The sequence below is a fragment of the Geotrypetes seraphini genome, chromosome 12 (assembly GCF_902459505.1).
Source record: "Geotrypetes seraphini chromosome 12, aGeoSer1.1, whole genome shotgun sequence".
Classification (NCBI taxonomy): Eukaryota; Metazoa; Chordata; class Amphibia; order Gymnophiona; family Dermophiidae; genus Geotrypetes; species Geotrypetes seraphini.
The window spans coordinates 4,437,259-4,451,915 of record NC_047095.1 but is presented as its reverse complement, the minus strand read 5'-3'; the positions used below and the strand labels follow the sequence as shown (position 1 = coordinate 4,451,915).

Sequence of the window (14,657 nt, the reverse complement as noted above, 5' to 3'; positions counted from 1 at the left end):
AGGGTTTTCACTATCTATGTATTAATACAACTTATACTACTATAGCTTCTCTCAGTTTCACATAATATCTTTGACTACAAGGAAAGCAACTCTGAAGGGAAAGAGAGCAACAAAAATGATAAAGGGCATGGAAAACCTTTCATATGCTGAGAGGCTGGAGAAGCTGAGGCTCTTTTCCCTGGAAAAGCGGAGACTTAGAGAGGATATGATAGAAACTTATAAGATCATGAAGGGTATAGAGAAGGTAGAGAGGGACAGATTCTTCAGACTGGCGGGGACAACAAAAACTAGAGGGCACTCAAAGAAATTGAAGGGAGATAGGTTCAGAACAAATGCTAGGAAGTTCTTCTTCACTCAGAGGGTGGTGGACACCTGGAATGCGCTTCCAGAGGAGGTGGTAGAGCAGAGTACGACTTTGGGTTTCAAAATGGGATTGGACAAGTTCCTGAAGGAAAAGGGGATTGAGGGATACAATTAGAGGGTTACTATACAGTAATAGATCACTTACAGGTCATTGACCTGGGGGGCCACCACCTGAGCGGACCGCTGGGCATGATGGACCTATGGTCTGACTTATGTGCTTATGAGAGAGGGTTTGTATGACTGGTGAACTGTTAACTTCAACTTTCAAGTTTCAAGTTTATTAGAATTTTAATATACCGACTATCAAGCAAATATCTAGCCGGTTTACATAAAGTTTTAAAAAATAAATTTTTCTAAAAGAAATGGTACAAGTAATTATAAAATATTAAAATAAATTAAAATACGTAGTGTACATTGAAGACTTTAACATGACCAACTGGATAGTGAGGGCAAGAGGGGAAAGGGTGGGTAAAGTTACATTGTAGAGAGAAAAATGGAGATAGAAGGGTTAGGGTTATAACAAATTGGGTGGGGAAAAATGTATGTGATGAAGAATTGTATGTAAAAGTATGATAATAAAAAGATGTTTAAACCGAAGAAAATGCGTCAAGAAATAGGAATGTTTTTAGGCTCTTCTTAAATTTATCGAGATTTTGTTCTTCGCGGAGTGGTTGTGGAAGGGAATTCCACAGTGTCGGGGCAGATACGGCAAAATTTATTTTTCGTGTGTAGTAAAATTCTTTTATAGACGGAATAAGTAGGAAGTTTTGATTAGTAGATCTCAGGATTCGGGGGGAGTATTGAGGAATGAGTAATTTGTGAAGAAATAAAGGCAAGTGAGAAGATTTTATTTTAAATGTCAGTAAAATAATTTTGTAAGTGATACGATGTGTCACTGGAAGCCAATGAGCGTCTTTCAAAGCTGGTGTAACGTGGTCATATTTACCTAAGTTATAAATGAGCTTTATACATGGAGGTTTTCTAGAACAAAAAAATGTTTATGCACATCTCCTTGGTTTCAGTCAGAAATATACTCATGGATTAACTGGGGTGGCCATAAGGGACTTGGGCATTTCTTTCAAAAAGGCAAAATGCTATGGAACATCAGAGATTTGAACGATCATTCAAAGGTGGAAGCGCATAGGATCTGGGTCACAGAGTGACATAAGAACATAAGCAATGCCTCTGCTGTGTCAGACCCAAGGTCCATCGTGCCCAGCAGTCCGCTCACGTGGCGGCCCAACAGGTCCAGGACCTGTGCAGTAATCCTCTATCTATACCCCTCTATCCCCTTTTCCAGTAGGAAATTGTCCAATCCTTTCTTGACAATCATAAAGAGCTCCACCATTTCCTTTACCTTATCTCCCAAAATATTTCCATCACTATTAAGACTTGTCTTTGTGCCTTTTCAGCACATCCTCTTGAAGGCTTGAGACCCATAACCATGAGATCGTCTGAATCAGTCATAGCAGTGCTTTACTAACATTTCCAAAGCAGATAAGAGAGAAAGCAGTAAATTCTAGGCCTGTTTCCAGAATTATGTGAAAGTACTCTAACCAGATAAATCTGGTCTAAAATTGCACTGACCCTAGAACTGAAGACTTCTGTGACCTAAAATATTACTCTTTGGGCCATGCAGTATAGAGGGATGAGATATGCTTTCTAGTCCAAACCATTTCATACTAACTCAGTAGAGGCTAAACAGACTTGTGCCAATACTGAGAGAGCACAAGTTCTTTACCTGCACTAATATGCCAAGCACCCAATGCATCAAGGAAAGTCAGAGGTAGAATTTTAACACATATCTGATGAGCAGTTTGGTGCAAAGTCTCAAACTAAAGTGATTTCCCTCCCCTCCTGGCTCTGAATTTAAATGATCACATGACAAGGTGATTAAAACAGCTGCATTGCCCAAGATTATTCCTTTCCTTTCTGGTGGGCAAAGGTATGAAAAGATTTATTTTTACCCATATCTAAACCTTTCTGCATTCCTATGACACTGACATAATCTTGCCTTTCGTGCATGACCCCTCTTGGTAAGTTACTTTTCTATGCATTGCCTCACCTCCATGCTCAGAGACTAGCCCATAGCCAGTTTCCTTCTAGTATTCCCCTCTCCATTTCCATTGCTATGGCTTTTATACAACTCCTCCTCCTGATACTGACTTTCCCCAATCTCTCTCTTCACCCCAAATCACTAAACCCCTCAACATCATGCCATTCTCTTACCTCATCCTACCTTTTGTCCACTACGCTCTTCTCAGCCCTAAAGCTTCAATACTTTCTCCCTCTCGTTCAGCCATCCCCACTCTCCCTGTGTGCATCTAGCCTGCAATGCAGCAGCAGCAGCTCCCCCCCTCGTTCAGCCATCCCCACTCTCCCTGTGTGCATCTAGTCTGCACTGCAGCAGCAGCCCCCCTCTCCCCCCCCCCCCCCCGTATCTTCTTGCTCTCTGCTGGGGATATTAACCTCAACCCTGGTCCTCCTAACCAACTCCCACTCTCCTCATTCAGGTCACACTGCAATGTCACCAATTATATTTCTGTCCCCCCCTCTTCCCTGCTCTTCTCATGTGCCCTGTGGAATGCCAACTCTTGTCTCCAATAAGCTTGCCCTCATCCACGACCTGTTCATCTCTCAATCTCTCCATCTGCTCGCACTAACTGCAGCCTGGATCTGCCTTGATGTCTCTACTTTAGCTGCCACCCTGTGTCATGGAGGCTACCTTTTCTCCAATATGCTTTGCCTGGTTGGTCATGGAGGTTGTGTTCGGCTGCTTTTTTCACCTTCTTATAAATTTCAACACCTTCTTCCACCTCAATCTCTCCGCTTTTCTTCCTTTGAAGTCCACTCCATCCATCTACAGTATTTGCTCCTCTGCCCCTTCACACAGCTGTCATTTACTGACCCCCTGATAAGTCCCTCTCTTTAACTCCTGGCTTTCCTTCTTTCTTGAACATTCATTTCCCCTCATTCTTGGTGATTTCAACATTCATGCTAACAACCCCTCGCACTCTTATGATTGTAGGTTCCTAGCCCTAACATTCTCATCTGATCTTCACCTGTGTTCCACCACCTTGATCTTGTCTTCTCCAACTACTCAATCACAAATTTCTCCACCACAGTCTTTCCCTTCTCTGATCATCATCTAGAACTTTCACCTTAGTCCTGGCCAATCTCCACCTGTACATTTAAGAATGTTCAGGCCATTGACCCCTGCACTCTCTTCACCATACTATACAAGTCTGTCTATTCCTATAACATCACTCTCTCCTCTGCTCTAAATATCCTCGCTCCCCACCACCTCACGCTTTTTAAGGTGTGCCAAATCCCAGCCCTGGCTAAACTGTAAAATCTGCTAGTTATGTCCTATGCCAGGTCTGCTGAACATCTCTGGCTCAAATCCCACACTCAGGCTGACTTCATTCATTTCAAATTCTTCCTGACTTCCTTCCAGTCTGCTCTTTCACTTGCCAAAAAAGACTACTACATCTGTCTGACTCTCTCAGCTTCAACCCTTGCAGCCTTTTTGCCACACTGAACTTCTTACTCAAGGTTCCCCCACCTCCAAGCCCTCCATCACTTTCCTCCCAAACTATGACTGAGTACTTCTATAACAAGGTTCACAAAATTAATCTTGAGTTCTCAACAAATCACATCCCTCAGGCTGCTCTATCAATCTCCCCTCGGCCCTTATCACCTTATCCTCCTTTACTGAAATCACTGAGGAGGAAACTGCACATTTTTTTCCTCCTCCAAACTCACCACTCGCACCTCTGATCCCATCTTCACTCATCTACTTATCACTATCTCTCCTACTGTCATCCCCTCTATCTGCCATATCCTCAACCTCTCACTCTCCACCACAACTGTGCCCAATGCCTTCAAACATGTCGCTGTTACGCTGCTCCTCAAAAAAGCCTTGCTGGACACTACCATCCCTTCACACTATTACCCCGTATCCCTCCTCCCATTCTTATCCAAGCTACTTGAAAATGCTGTTCACCGCCATTGTCTTGACTTTCTCTCATCTTGAACTATCCTTGACGCACTTCAATCAGGCTTTCGTCCTCTTCATTCTACAAAAACTGCCCTTACTAAAGTCTCCAATGACCTGCTCCTGGCCAAATCCAAAGGCTTCTACTCCATCTACATCCTCCTTGATTTATCTGAAGCTTTTGAAACACTAAATCACTGCTTACTCATCAATACTTGGATTTCAGGGCTCTGTTATCTCATGGTTTTCCTCCTATTTTTTCCACCGCACTTTTAGTGTTTGTTCTATAAGCGGTATATCATATACTAGTCTTATAGCCCGTTACATTAACGAGTGCTAGAATATGTGTGTGTGTGTCTGTCTTTATTTCTTTCTCTCTCTCTTCTTAGCCGCTTTCTTTCTTTCTGTCTTTCTTTTTCCTTGGCTGTCCATCACCACCCCTTGCCTGCTCCCCCTGTCCATTCTCCCTTCCTTTGACCTCCCCTGTGTCCACCACCACCCCTTCACTGCTCTCCTTATGCAGCAGCAGCCCTTCTCCCTTTGTTTTACCTCCCCCCTGTCCAGCAGCACCTCTTTCCTTCTCCCCCTGTCCAACATTAGGCCTCCGTTCCTTTTTCTTCACCCCCCTGTCCATCAGCATCTCTTTCCTTCTCCCCCTGTCCAGCAGTAGGCGACCCTTCCTTTTTCTCCCCCCCTCCTTCTTATCCCTATGATACACTTACCTTGCTCTGCCCCTGAGCAGAGGTTCCCGACAGCCGCCCAGTTACACCCATTGAAAAAGTTCCCTCTGCCGCATCCCGCACCCCTCCTGACGCGACTCCCGCTGTCTTTCTTTCTGCCTGTCTCTGTCCCTGATCCTCTTTGTCTTTCTGTGTATCTCCCTGCCCGTGTCTTTCTTCTTTTCTTTCTATCTCCCTTCCTTCCTCTGTCTGTCTGTCCAAAGCAGCATTCCCTCCCCCTCCATTTCCCTCCCCCCACACCAGTTCCCTGCAGCAGCATTAGCGTTTCCTCTACCCCCCCTTTCCCTTCCCACAGTACAGACTATGAACCTGGCGATTCAAGCAGCGTGTGCAGCAGTCTTCACACGCTGCTTCGGGTCCTTCTACTGGCCTGATTTACTCTGGCACGTCACTGATGACATCATCAGAGACGCGGCAGAGCAAATCAGGGCAGTAGAAGGGCCCGAAGCAGCGTGTGAAGACTGCTGCACACGCTGCTTGAATCGCCAAGGTAGTCGGATCCACGGGAAGGGAAGGAAAGGGGGGGGGGGGCAAAGGACTCGGGTCCCGATCCGGGGTGGAAAGTTGCTGGGCTCCTCGGTGGGGGCGCTGCGCGGCCGCAATCCCTCTCCTCCGAGACACCCCACCCCCCCCCGCCCGCCCTCTCGCTGGAGGAACAGAGATCGGCGGCTGGCTGCAGTCCCGGCTTGTGGAGGCATCGGCAGCTGGTGACATAAGCGCGCATGCGCACTCCTACCTAAGGTGCCCTACATCTCACGTAAAACGGATGCACGCAGATGGGAGTGCGCATGCGCGGCCTAGCATTTTATTATATTAGATAATAGAAACATGATGGCAGATAAAGGCCAAATGGCCCAAACACAGGCCACCAGCAGTCAGTATAATTCCATGCTTCTCACATATAGTCTAACATCAGATTTTATAAGTTGGATTTTTAGATTTTTAGTTCACTAGGAAGATGAGTACCTAACTACTTCCGGTATCATCCTTATACAAATATCATAATCTGAGTTGTCATGGATTGTCCTATGTCATCGAACCATATCACTGTGTGTATAGACAGTCTGAAGAAATGGTCAGGCAGCCTGCTGCTAATTATTGTGTCTGGAAAAAGCTCAGATCAGTTCAGAGGAACATATGAGTTATAGTAGAAAATTACAAAAGAAAGATCATACAGCCTAGTTAGACTACCCATTCAAACGAACTGCTCAGCATTTTCCATCTCGAAGGATGTTGAAAATCTGAAATAATTTAGAATACACTTCCCCCAGCCCATTCGCAGTTTCCGCACTCGCGATTTCACATAATCGTGATTTATGGGGGGGGGGGGCAGGAAAGGAAAAAAAAACATATTTTTGCCTTCCCCCTGGCTTCCTGGCCTTACCTGGTGGTCTAGCGGGTTTTCGGGGCAGGAGCGATCTTCTTACGCTCCTGCCCCGTGCAGATCGCCATTAGGAAATGGCTGTGGGGAGTTCCCGTAGTCTACCCCGAAAACTCGCTAGACCACCAGGTAAGGCCAGGATGCCGGGGGAAGGCGGGAGGGAGGCGGGGGTGGGTCAGAGCCGGATATTCACGGTTTTTCGCCATTCGCGGTCCGGCTCTGCCCCTATCCCCCGCGAATAACAAGGGAGAAGTGTATGCCAAAACCCTTACTAGGTAAGTCAGAAGAAAAGAGAAATATTCTCCACAAGGACAAAATGATTTAAAAAATATTGATTCTGATGGACACAAATCAACTAAAGGGAGCTATAGGGTAATGGCAGCATGGAAACAATTCCTATTTATGCAGATAAGAACTTTTATGCCTTTTCCAAAAAGCGCAGAAAGCATTCATCAGTTCAACACCGAGAAATCATTTAAACCCATACGGTTGGCAATGATGAACAGTTTGTTTTCAGTGAACACTTAAGAAATAATAAAACTTTAATTATGTGCATTTAATTAAATCATATATTTGGCATGTTAAATATTTCTAGTAATAGTGTAATTGGTTTAGGGGCCAAGTATAATCAAACCCTCAGAAATAGTAAATGGGCATAATAAACTGAACAATAAATCTAAAGATCCAGTTGAAAGCATTCAATATTCAAAAATCTTCCAACCTCTAACAGTCAAGTGAATGCTGCACAGGATACAATGCTGCCCCGGAATCAGTCACCCTTTTCTACATGTGCTAATAAGTTTGATTTTAGAAGGACAATGTGTACATTCCCTAGACAGGCAGTGTGTGTGTGAAACACGCTAGTCCATCCTGTGCTACTCAGTGAGCTTCAGCGAGGACAGGACAAGCTGAAAATGGCTTTCATCTGTCTTATGGTCCTCTAGAATATAGATTTAACTCCTTCATACACTTAATATTACTGATAAAATCAACAATAGTTGAAGATTGAAAAAATATCCTAAGAAATCATCAATGAAACTCTCAACCATTATGGTTTATTTCTATTAGAGATAAGGAAAGTTACTTTTAAGAAAGAATTCAAGAAATGTAAAAATTCTTCACTCAAAATTCACAACTGACCTCATAAAAAGCAATTAATATTAAAATGTTATTTGCATGATTTTAAAAGGGAATAAAAAAAAAATGAAGCCATAAAAATATGAATGTAAGTGCCGAATGTGCATGCAACACAAAATAAGCATATGGAAGAGCTCATTTTATAAGAGGTGTTCATTAAAAAAGTACTTTTCTTTGAAAGCAGGAGTGTTACAAATCTAATGTCCCCTAAGGGGTTAAAATAGGACTACTATATTTTCATGCATCTCCTGCTTTTGACAGATGAAAAATGTCAACTGTCCTGTTTTTATTTTCAAGCTTTTGCACTATTCATCTGGTTCATTAGTGCATCTCGCTGCTGCCCCTGACAGCTGCTTGCCCTCTCCTCCCAGCAGCTGAATTTTTCAGGCTAATTTGATCTTCCACACTGAGACGATCGCTAGAATGATTGACTTGCTCCCTGACCTCCAGGGTCTGACTTTCCCGATTAGTATTCTGGGGGTGTCTGAGGGACGAAAGCCCACTGTCTGTCTTCAGGGCTGGTGGCAGCTTTTTTTCTAAACTGTAAGCCACCAACCTACAACCCTGTAAGGATGTGGATACTGCACTGAACAATAAAGGATATGTGTAAAACCTACTTCAACACGATACAGGTCCATGTAACAAAAGCATAGCATCTTGATTTTAATTTAAGTCTACTTCACTGCATGTCAATTAAAACCGCAGTAGAAATTTTTTGAGATTTCTGGACTACCTGAATGTACATAGTACATTTTACAAAAAAAAAAAACCAACCCCCCCCCCAAAAAAAAAAAACACAACCTCATCAAGCATTTCTTATTCAACATAAAACTTACTAGAAAGTAGTATAAAAACATTAAAAATATTTTGTACATTTCTGACTATATTAAAGGAAATTGACTATATCAAAGTTACAACTCAGAGAATGTTTAAAAAGTCAAGCAGACATTCTTAGGACACTATGGAGATACACAGATCTTCCAAATTACCTTGAAGAGAAAATCCAGAACCTAAAACACTTCAAAGAGTGTGAGTCTGTGCGTGTGTTTGTCCATCATGAAGACCAGACACACACCCTATGCAGACCCTATGCAGACACTCCTATGCAGACAATGATTTTTGAGAACCAGATAGTACTGAAAAATTTAAGCCATCAGGATTATACAACCTATTCTAAAACATGAGATAAGAGGTAAAATTCTATCTACTAATTGCCTCATTAAATTTATGACTCATGATTAAAAACATTATAAACAGTAAGAGGCCATTTTACTAAAGGGTGTTAAGCCCTTAATGCATGGTTAGTACATTCTAACAGGCTACTGCAGAATATATTAAAACATTTTGTGGTATTTTGCCTGTTTGGATGCAGTAACCCATGTGTTATCCATTAAAAAAAATTTTTTTTAGAAGGGCGCTGTGGGCAGAAAGTGGGTGTTCTCATATTATCTAGTTAGCACATCTGAATTACCAGTAATATTCGCTAAATCAATAACGCAAAGTTTAAGCGGGAGCACTTGTTATCTAAATAGGAGGCAGTAAGTACTCCAACGTTAATTTTTATGTTCATTTTTTTGCTGATACCAAGTGCTAATGGGAACATTAGTGCATGAGCTGCAATTAAAACTAAAGAAAGCTCTAAATTATGCCTCATTCAATCTGGGTTTAGCATGCAGGAAAGTCTTGCATTAACCCATATTAAGCCCTGATTACATCACAGTCTATTAAAATGACCCATAACAATTGGAGGAGCTTAATACAAGGCGCAGCAAGAAAATTAATACTGTATAAAAAAACAACAACCAACTAAAAATAAGACAACCATATACGTACATACACACACATGTACTGTATATACATATATACACAGATAAATATTATCATATAAAGTACAGAGATTATTTGTGCTATGTTCTAGGAGTAAAATCTTCTCTTGCTATTATTAATAGAGATATACCCCTAAAGAACTAACTGGATTATTTTTCATCCAGATTTAAGATACAGTTTACTTGATGAGATTGTGATTCTATCTGCAGCACGGAAGATTCATTTCTAAGGGCTCCTTTTACGAAGGTGTGCAGGCGTTTTTAGCACACGCACCGGATTAGCACGCGCTATAGTGCGCGCTAGCCGAAAAACTACCACCTGCTCAAGAGGAGGCGGTAGCAGCTTGCGCGCGCTATTCCGCGCGTTAAGGCCCTAACGCGCCTTCGTGAAAGGAGCCCTAAGTGTAAGTACAGCTCACAAAAGAAAAATGTGAAAAATTCAAGTTTTGAGTTTCCCCAAACTTTCCAGAAAAAAATGTCATTCACTCAGATCTTTGTATAGCTAAGCAAAATATTTGGGGCAGCAACTCAAGGCCTAGCAGAAGAGGAGGCCGATCTTCGGGCACCGGCACCAAGGACATGCCGGTGCCCAGATGAGGGTAAGAAGCATCGGGGGGGGGGGGGGTGCCGGATCGTGGCGGGGGGGGGGCCCAATCGCATCGGGGGGGGTGCCGGATCGTGAGGGGAAGGGTGCCGGATTGCGGGGGGGGCACTCGTAAATCGAGCCACACTCTGTTTCCGAGGCACCGATTTTGCAAATGTTTTGCTCGTCTTGCAAAACACTCGCAAACCGGTGCACTCCTAAACCGAGGTACCACTGTATTTTAAAAGTGAACTTCTAAAATGAGAATCATAATACTGTTTTTAAATCTAACACAATAACCGAGATTTGAAGTTAAGCAAATATGCAGTATAAACTCACCATGCACAATTACAAATCATTCAAAACACAGCACTGAGACTCATCTACTCATTGAAGAAACACGACCACATTATGGAGGCATACCTCGACTCACATTGGTTTCCAATCCCAGCAAGAATCCTTTTCAAATTCTACTGTCTACTTTACAAAACTATAAACGGAGACAGCCCAACTTACCTGAACAATCGTCTCATCCAAACCACCTCAACCAGACATAGAAAAACTCACACCCCATTCACACACCCGCCAATCAAAAAAGTTAAATGGAAAAAACTATATGATGGCCTCTAAGCCATTCAAGCAGCAAAATTAGACAACTAAATCTCCAATCTACTGATAACAATCCCAGACTACAAAACATTCAGAAAAGAATTAAAGACTATACTCTTCAAAAAATCCCTGAAAAAGACAACTCCACAAGCTTCCGTCTTTCCTACCACCACCTCTCCGACCACCAGAAAAAACCTGATCTACTCTTTATCTTCCCTGGATATGTACTGTTATTCTTTCCATCTCCCTTGGAAAATATCCAAATATCTTTTTGTATTCCACCTTATTTAACTCTTTTGTAATCCGCCTTGAACCACAAGGTAATGGCAGAATATAAATCCATAATGTAGCACCCTCTCACACAAACTATCAATAGCACATGTAGTCTGACTGGATTTAGTATTGTTACCTCATACAGCAGACAGCCTAGAGACCAGATGTCAGACTTGAAATTGTATCCATTTTCATGTATCCTCTCTGGAGACATATAATAGGGCGTACCCACTGAAAAAGACAATTTTTTAAAATTAAGATATAAATGTATGTATATATGCATCTGAATAATACAATTATAATGTTACAGAAAATAGTCTATTACTCTTTATAGTTTCAGTTCTTAGTAAAAAACCCAAACACTGGATTTTACTGTCACAGAAAACAGAAAAAATAGTAAACTCCAAAATTAAAGCAAATGTGTGGAATGTGAACAAAAATTAAATAACTCTGTTACCATAATTAAAATATTTAGATTTTTAAATTACAAGTATTTTTTATATTGTTTTGAAATAATTATTTAACCTGTATCCAGGGAATGATGATGATGATAACATATAATAAAAATATTTTAACTAGTTGAGAATCCACATTTAGACATTCAGCTATTACTAGGAGAAAGATCTGTCTTAGTGAAGAAGAAATAATTGATCAATAACGCTTGCACTGCCTATATTATTAAAATTTTATTTAATTTAGTTGCAGTACAATGAGTTACAGGAAAAAGACGAGAAAATATTTACCCAGAAATGTTTGCCAGTTCTTTGATAATAGAAGCTCAATAAAAGTTATGCACACAGATCATATGAGCTTCTAGAAGAGCTTTCCAACAAAAAAATGTTTTGACCATGTGTGACAGTATATCTGCACAACAGCCATCCAACTGCCACTCGGAGAATTAGCAAAGAAAGGAGAGAGAAAATACAGCTCCATTACGAGGAGAAGATAAGCTGTGTGAATCCATTGAGCTACTGTTACCAGAGGAGAAATACAGGTAATCACATTTTGTCTGGCAAGCTGCATATATGATATTAACTCATTAAGGGATATGTACAAATAAAACAGGAGAAACATTACCAATAAATGAAGAATCTTCAGTAAAATCTTCATACATGCATAAAAATGACAGAAGACAGCTTTGGAGGCCAACAGAAAAGGGACAAGGTGGTAAAGAGGCTAGCAATTTTTATGCTGAGAAATCAGGTCTATAGTGTTTGGCAAATGCAGAGGCTCAATTCATGTTGCAGCCTTGCAAATGTCTTCAAGAAAATGTACCTAAGGTTGGTGATTGACAGAGCCATTGGCTGAAAAGCAAAAGCTCTGATAACAGTGCCTTGTGAAAGTCTTTACTGTCTTGAATAACTTTTAGGATTCTGCTATCTGAAAATTGCAATTCAGAATGCATTAAAAGGAGGAGTTTATTTCACTGAACTACATAAACCATACTCAATGCTTTGAGTATGACAAAAAAAAAAAATTATTGGAATATGTGCAGGAAACTGAAAAAACAATCCTCTGCAGGTAAGACACAAAAGGAAACCTTAACAGAGTTGACAGAAACAACAGCAAACAGCCTTTATTACGACAGTGAAAGGCCTAGCCCAACATTTTGTATTCTATAAGCACATCTATCCTTACTGGATTAGTGAGACGTTTCATTGACAAGACATTGACGTTGTCTTTTTACTCTTCATGACTCTTGAAGCAGGCTCCACAGCTGATACACAGATCCCGTTGAGTCAAGCCTATCACTGTCATAATAAAGGTTGATTAAAAGGAACACTGCTGATTTGCTGTTGTTTCCGTCATACAGTCTGCGCACTGCAAACATGAACTGAGGAGATCCTCACTGATAGGCCCAAAACAGAATAATATAGGACTCCGATCCCAACCTGCAATACACCTGCCACATCGAGAGAAACAACAGACCAAAATGATAAAGCAGGTAAACAATTTACAATCTCATCTGAACTCAAACTGCACAAGACTGAACCTCTATTTCCGGAGAAGATAGCAGCATTTAAGGATAAGTCCAATGAGCTGGTGCCTTCTGGAATTTTCCAGTATGCTACTGCCAAAAGCAAGATATTTCACCCGACAACCCCATCTATCTGCTACAGCATATTAAAACCTGTTTCAGAACTATACTGTATATATCACCATAGAGAGAAAAACAGAGGACTTAATGAATCCCCTTAAAACCACAGTCTTCTAAGTCAGGTCCTGGACTAGTATGACAGGACTCAAGGAAAGGAAATTAATAGGCATGATAATATTTCACATCTATTATCGTCCTTGCATACGAGTCTAAATGATTGGAATGTACTGAAATAACCACTGTACTGAATAACCACTTTGCCAAAGGCTGACTCACCTCTGGCTAGTATATTCAGAGTGTAATGTCTTACAAATGAATGAAAGACAACCAAGTTGCCACTCTGTTGTTATCCTCAGCTGACATCCACTTGGACTTCTGCCCAGGAAGTAGCCTGCACCAGAATAGAATGTACTCAAGCCTCTTGAAATCTGCATGTTTCTACAAACGTATGCTAGCTCAATGGCCACCAGCAAGAAAGGAAAAGTAACCACCTGCTTCACATGGAACAGAGATCACCTTTGGAAGAAAGGCATGAGCAATCCAAATGGAAACCATTTCAACCAAGAGTGTGAGATATCATTCCTAGCAATATAAGACCTGAAACTCTCCAAGCAGAGACAAGAACTACTAGACTGTCTTCAGTATAAGGTCCTTCAGGGAAGCTGCCTTCAAAAGCTCAATAGGCAAACTTGACAGAATATTAAGGACCAGATTCAGATCCCATGAAGGCAGGACTGTTCTGACAGGGAGACACAGGTGGGAGACTTCTAATAATAAAAAATGACCAATGTCTGAATACCGTATATACTCGAATATAAACCAAGATTTTGGGGCCAAAAAATGGCTCAAAAATGGGAGCATCTCGGTTTATATTCGGATCAGCGCTGACCCGTCCCCTTCCCAAACCTGTTGCAGGCCTCTGCAGGGCCTGCCGTGAGACCTGGTGGTCCAGCGGTGGCCGGAAAAGGAGAGATCCCTCCTGCCTCCCATTCCAGCTGATTCTAAGAATTTTTACCTCCCTCCTGCCTTCCCCGCTTACCTTTAGTATCCCTGGTGGTCCAGTGGTAAACTGCGGCAGGAGCAACCTTCCTTTGCTCCTGCTTGCAGAGCCGCTAGCTGATTGGCTGCCATAAGTTCTCATGGCAGCCAATCAGCTAGTGGCTCTGTGCAAGGAGGAGCAAAGGAAGGTCGCTCCTGCTGCGGTTTACCGCTGGACCACCAGGGATACTAAAGGTATGCGAGGGAGGTAAAAATTCTTAGAATCGGCTGAAGGAGGGATTCCTCCTGTCCTGGCCACAACTGGATATACAGTAAGCTGCCAAATAGACTCCTAGGATCTTACCCCTAAAACAGGACAGCACTGCCACCTAAACCTGAAAGGAACTGAACTTCTCTGAAGCAACTCCAGGACAAACAGAATCTGTGCCTTCTAAGTGAAAAGCACACATTCAACACACCAGCATATATACACTCTCCAGACTTGGAGGTTTTCTGTGATTTGAACAGCATGGAAATCACAGCTGAGAATCCCTGCTTGGCAAAGTGGTACCACAGAGGAGTCAAACCATAAGCCAGAAGGGATCAAGGTCCTTCTTCTCCACCAGACCAGCCTCAACTCGAGGCTTACAAAGATGGGAGGGGTGCACTCTC

The 14,657-nt window shown here is 42.0% G+C and overlaps 1 protein-coding gene across 8 annotated transcripts in view; it reads right to left on the bottom strand.

The window, feature by feature from the left end:
• Positions 1 to 14,657, bottom strand: part of NEK7 (NIMA related kinase 7) — a 155,855-nt gene that overhangs the window by 33,411 nt on the left and 107,787 nt on the right. For all 8 annotated transcript variants that reach the window (XM_033916734.1, XM_033916740.1, XM_033916735.1 and 5 more), the window contains one exon: positions 11,046 to 11,140. In XM_033916734.1, coding sequence (XP_033772625.1) covers positions 11,046 to 11,140 — 95 coding nt within the window. The remainder of the gene's footprint in view (positions 1 to 11,045; positions 11,141 to 14,657) is intronic.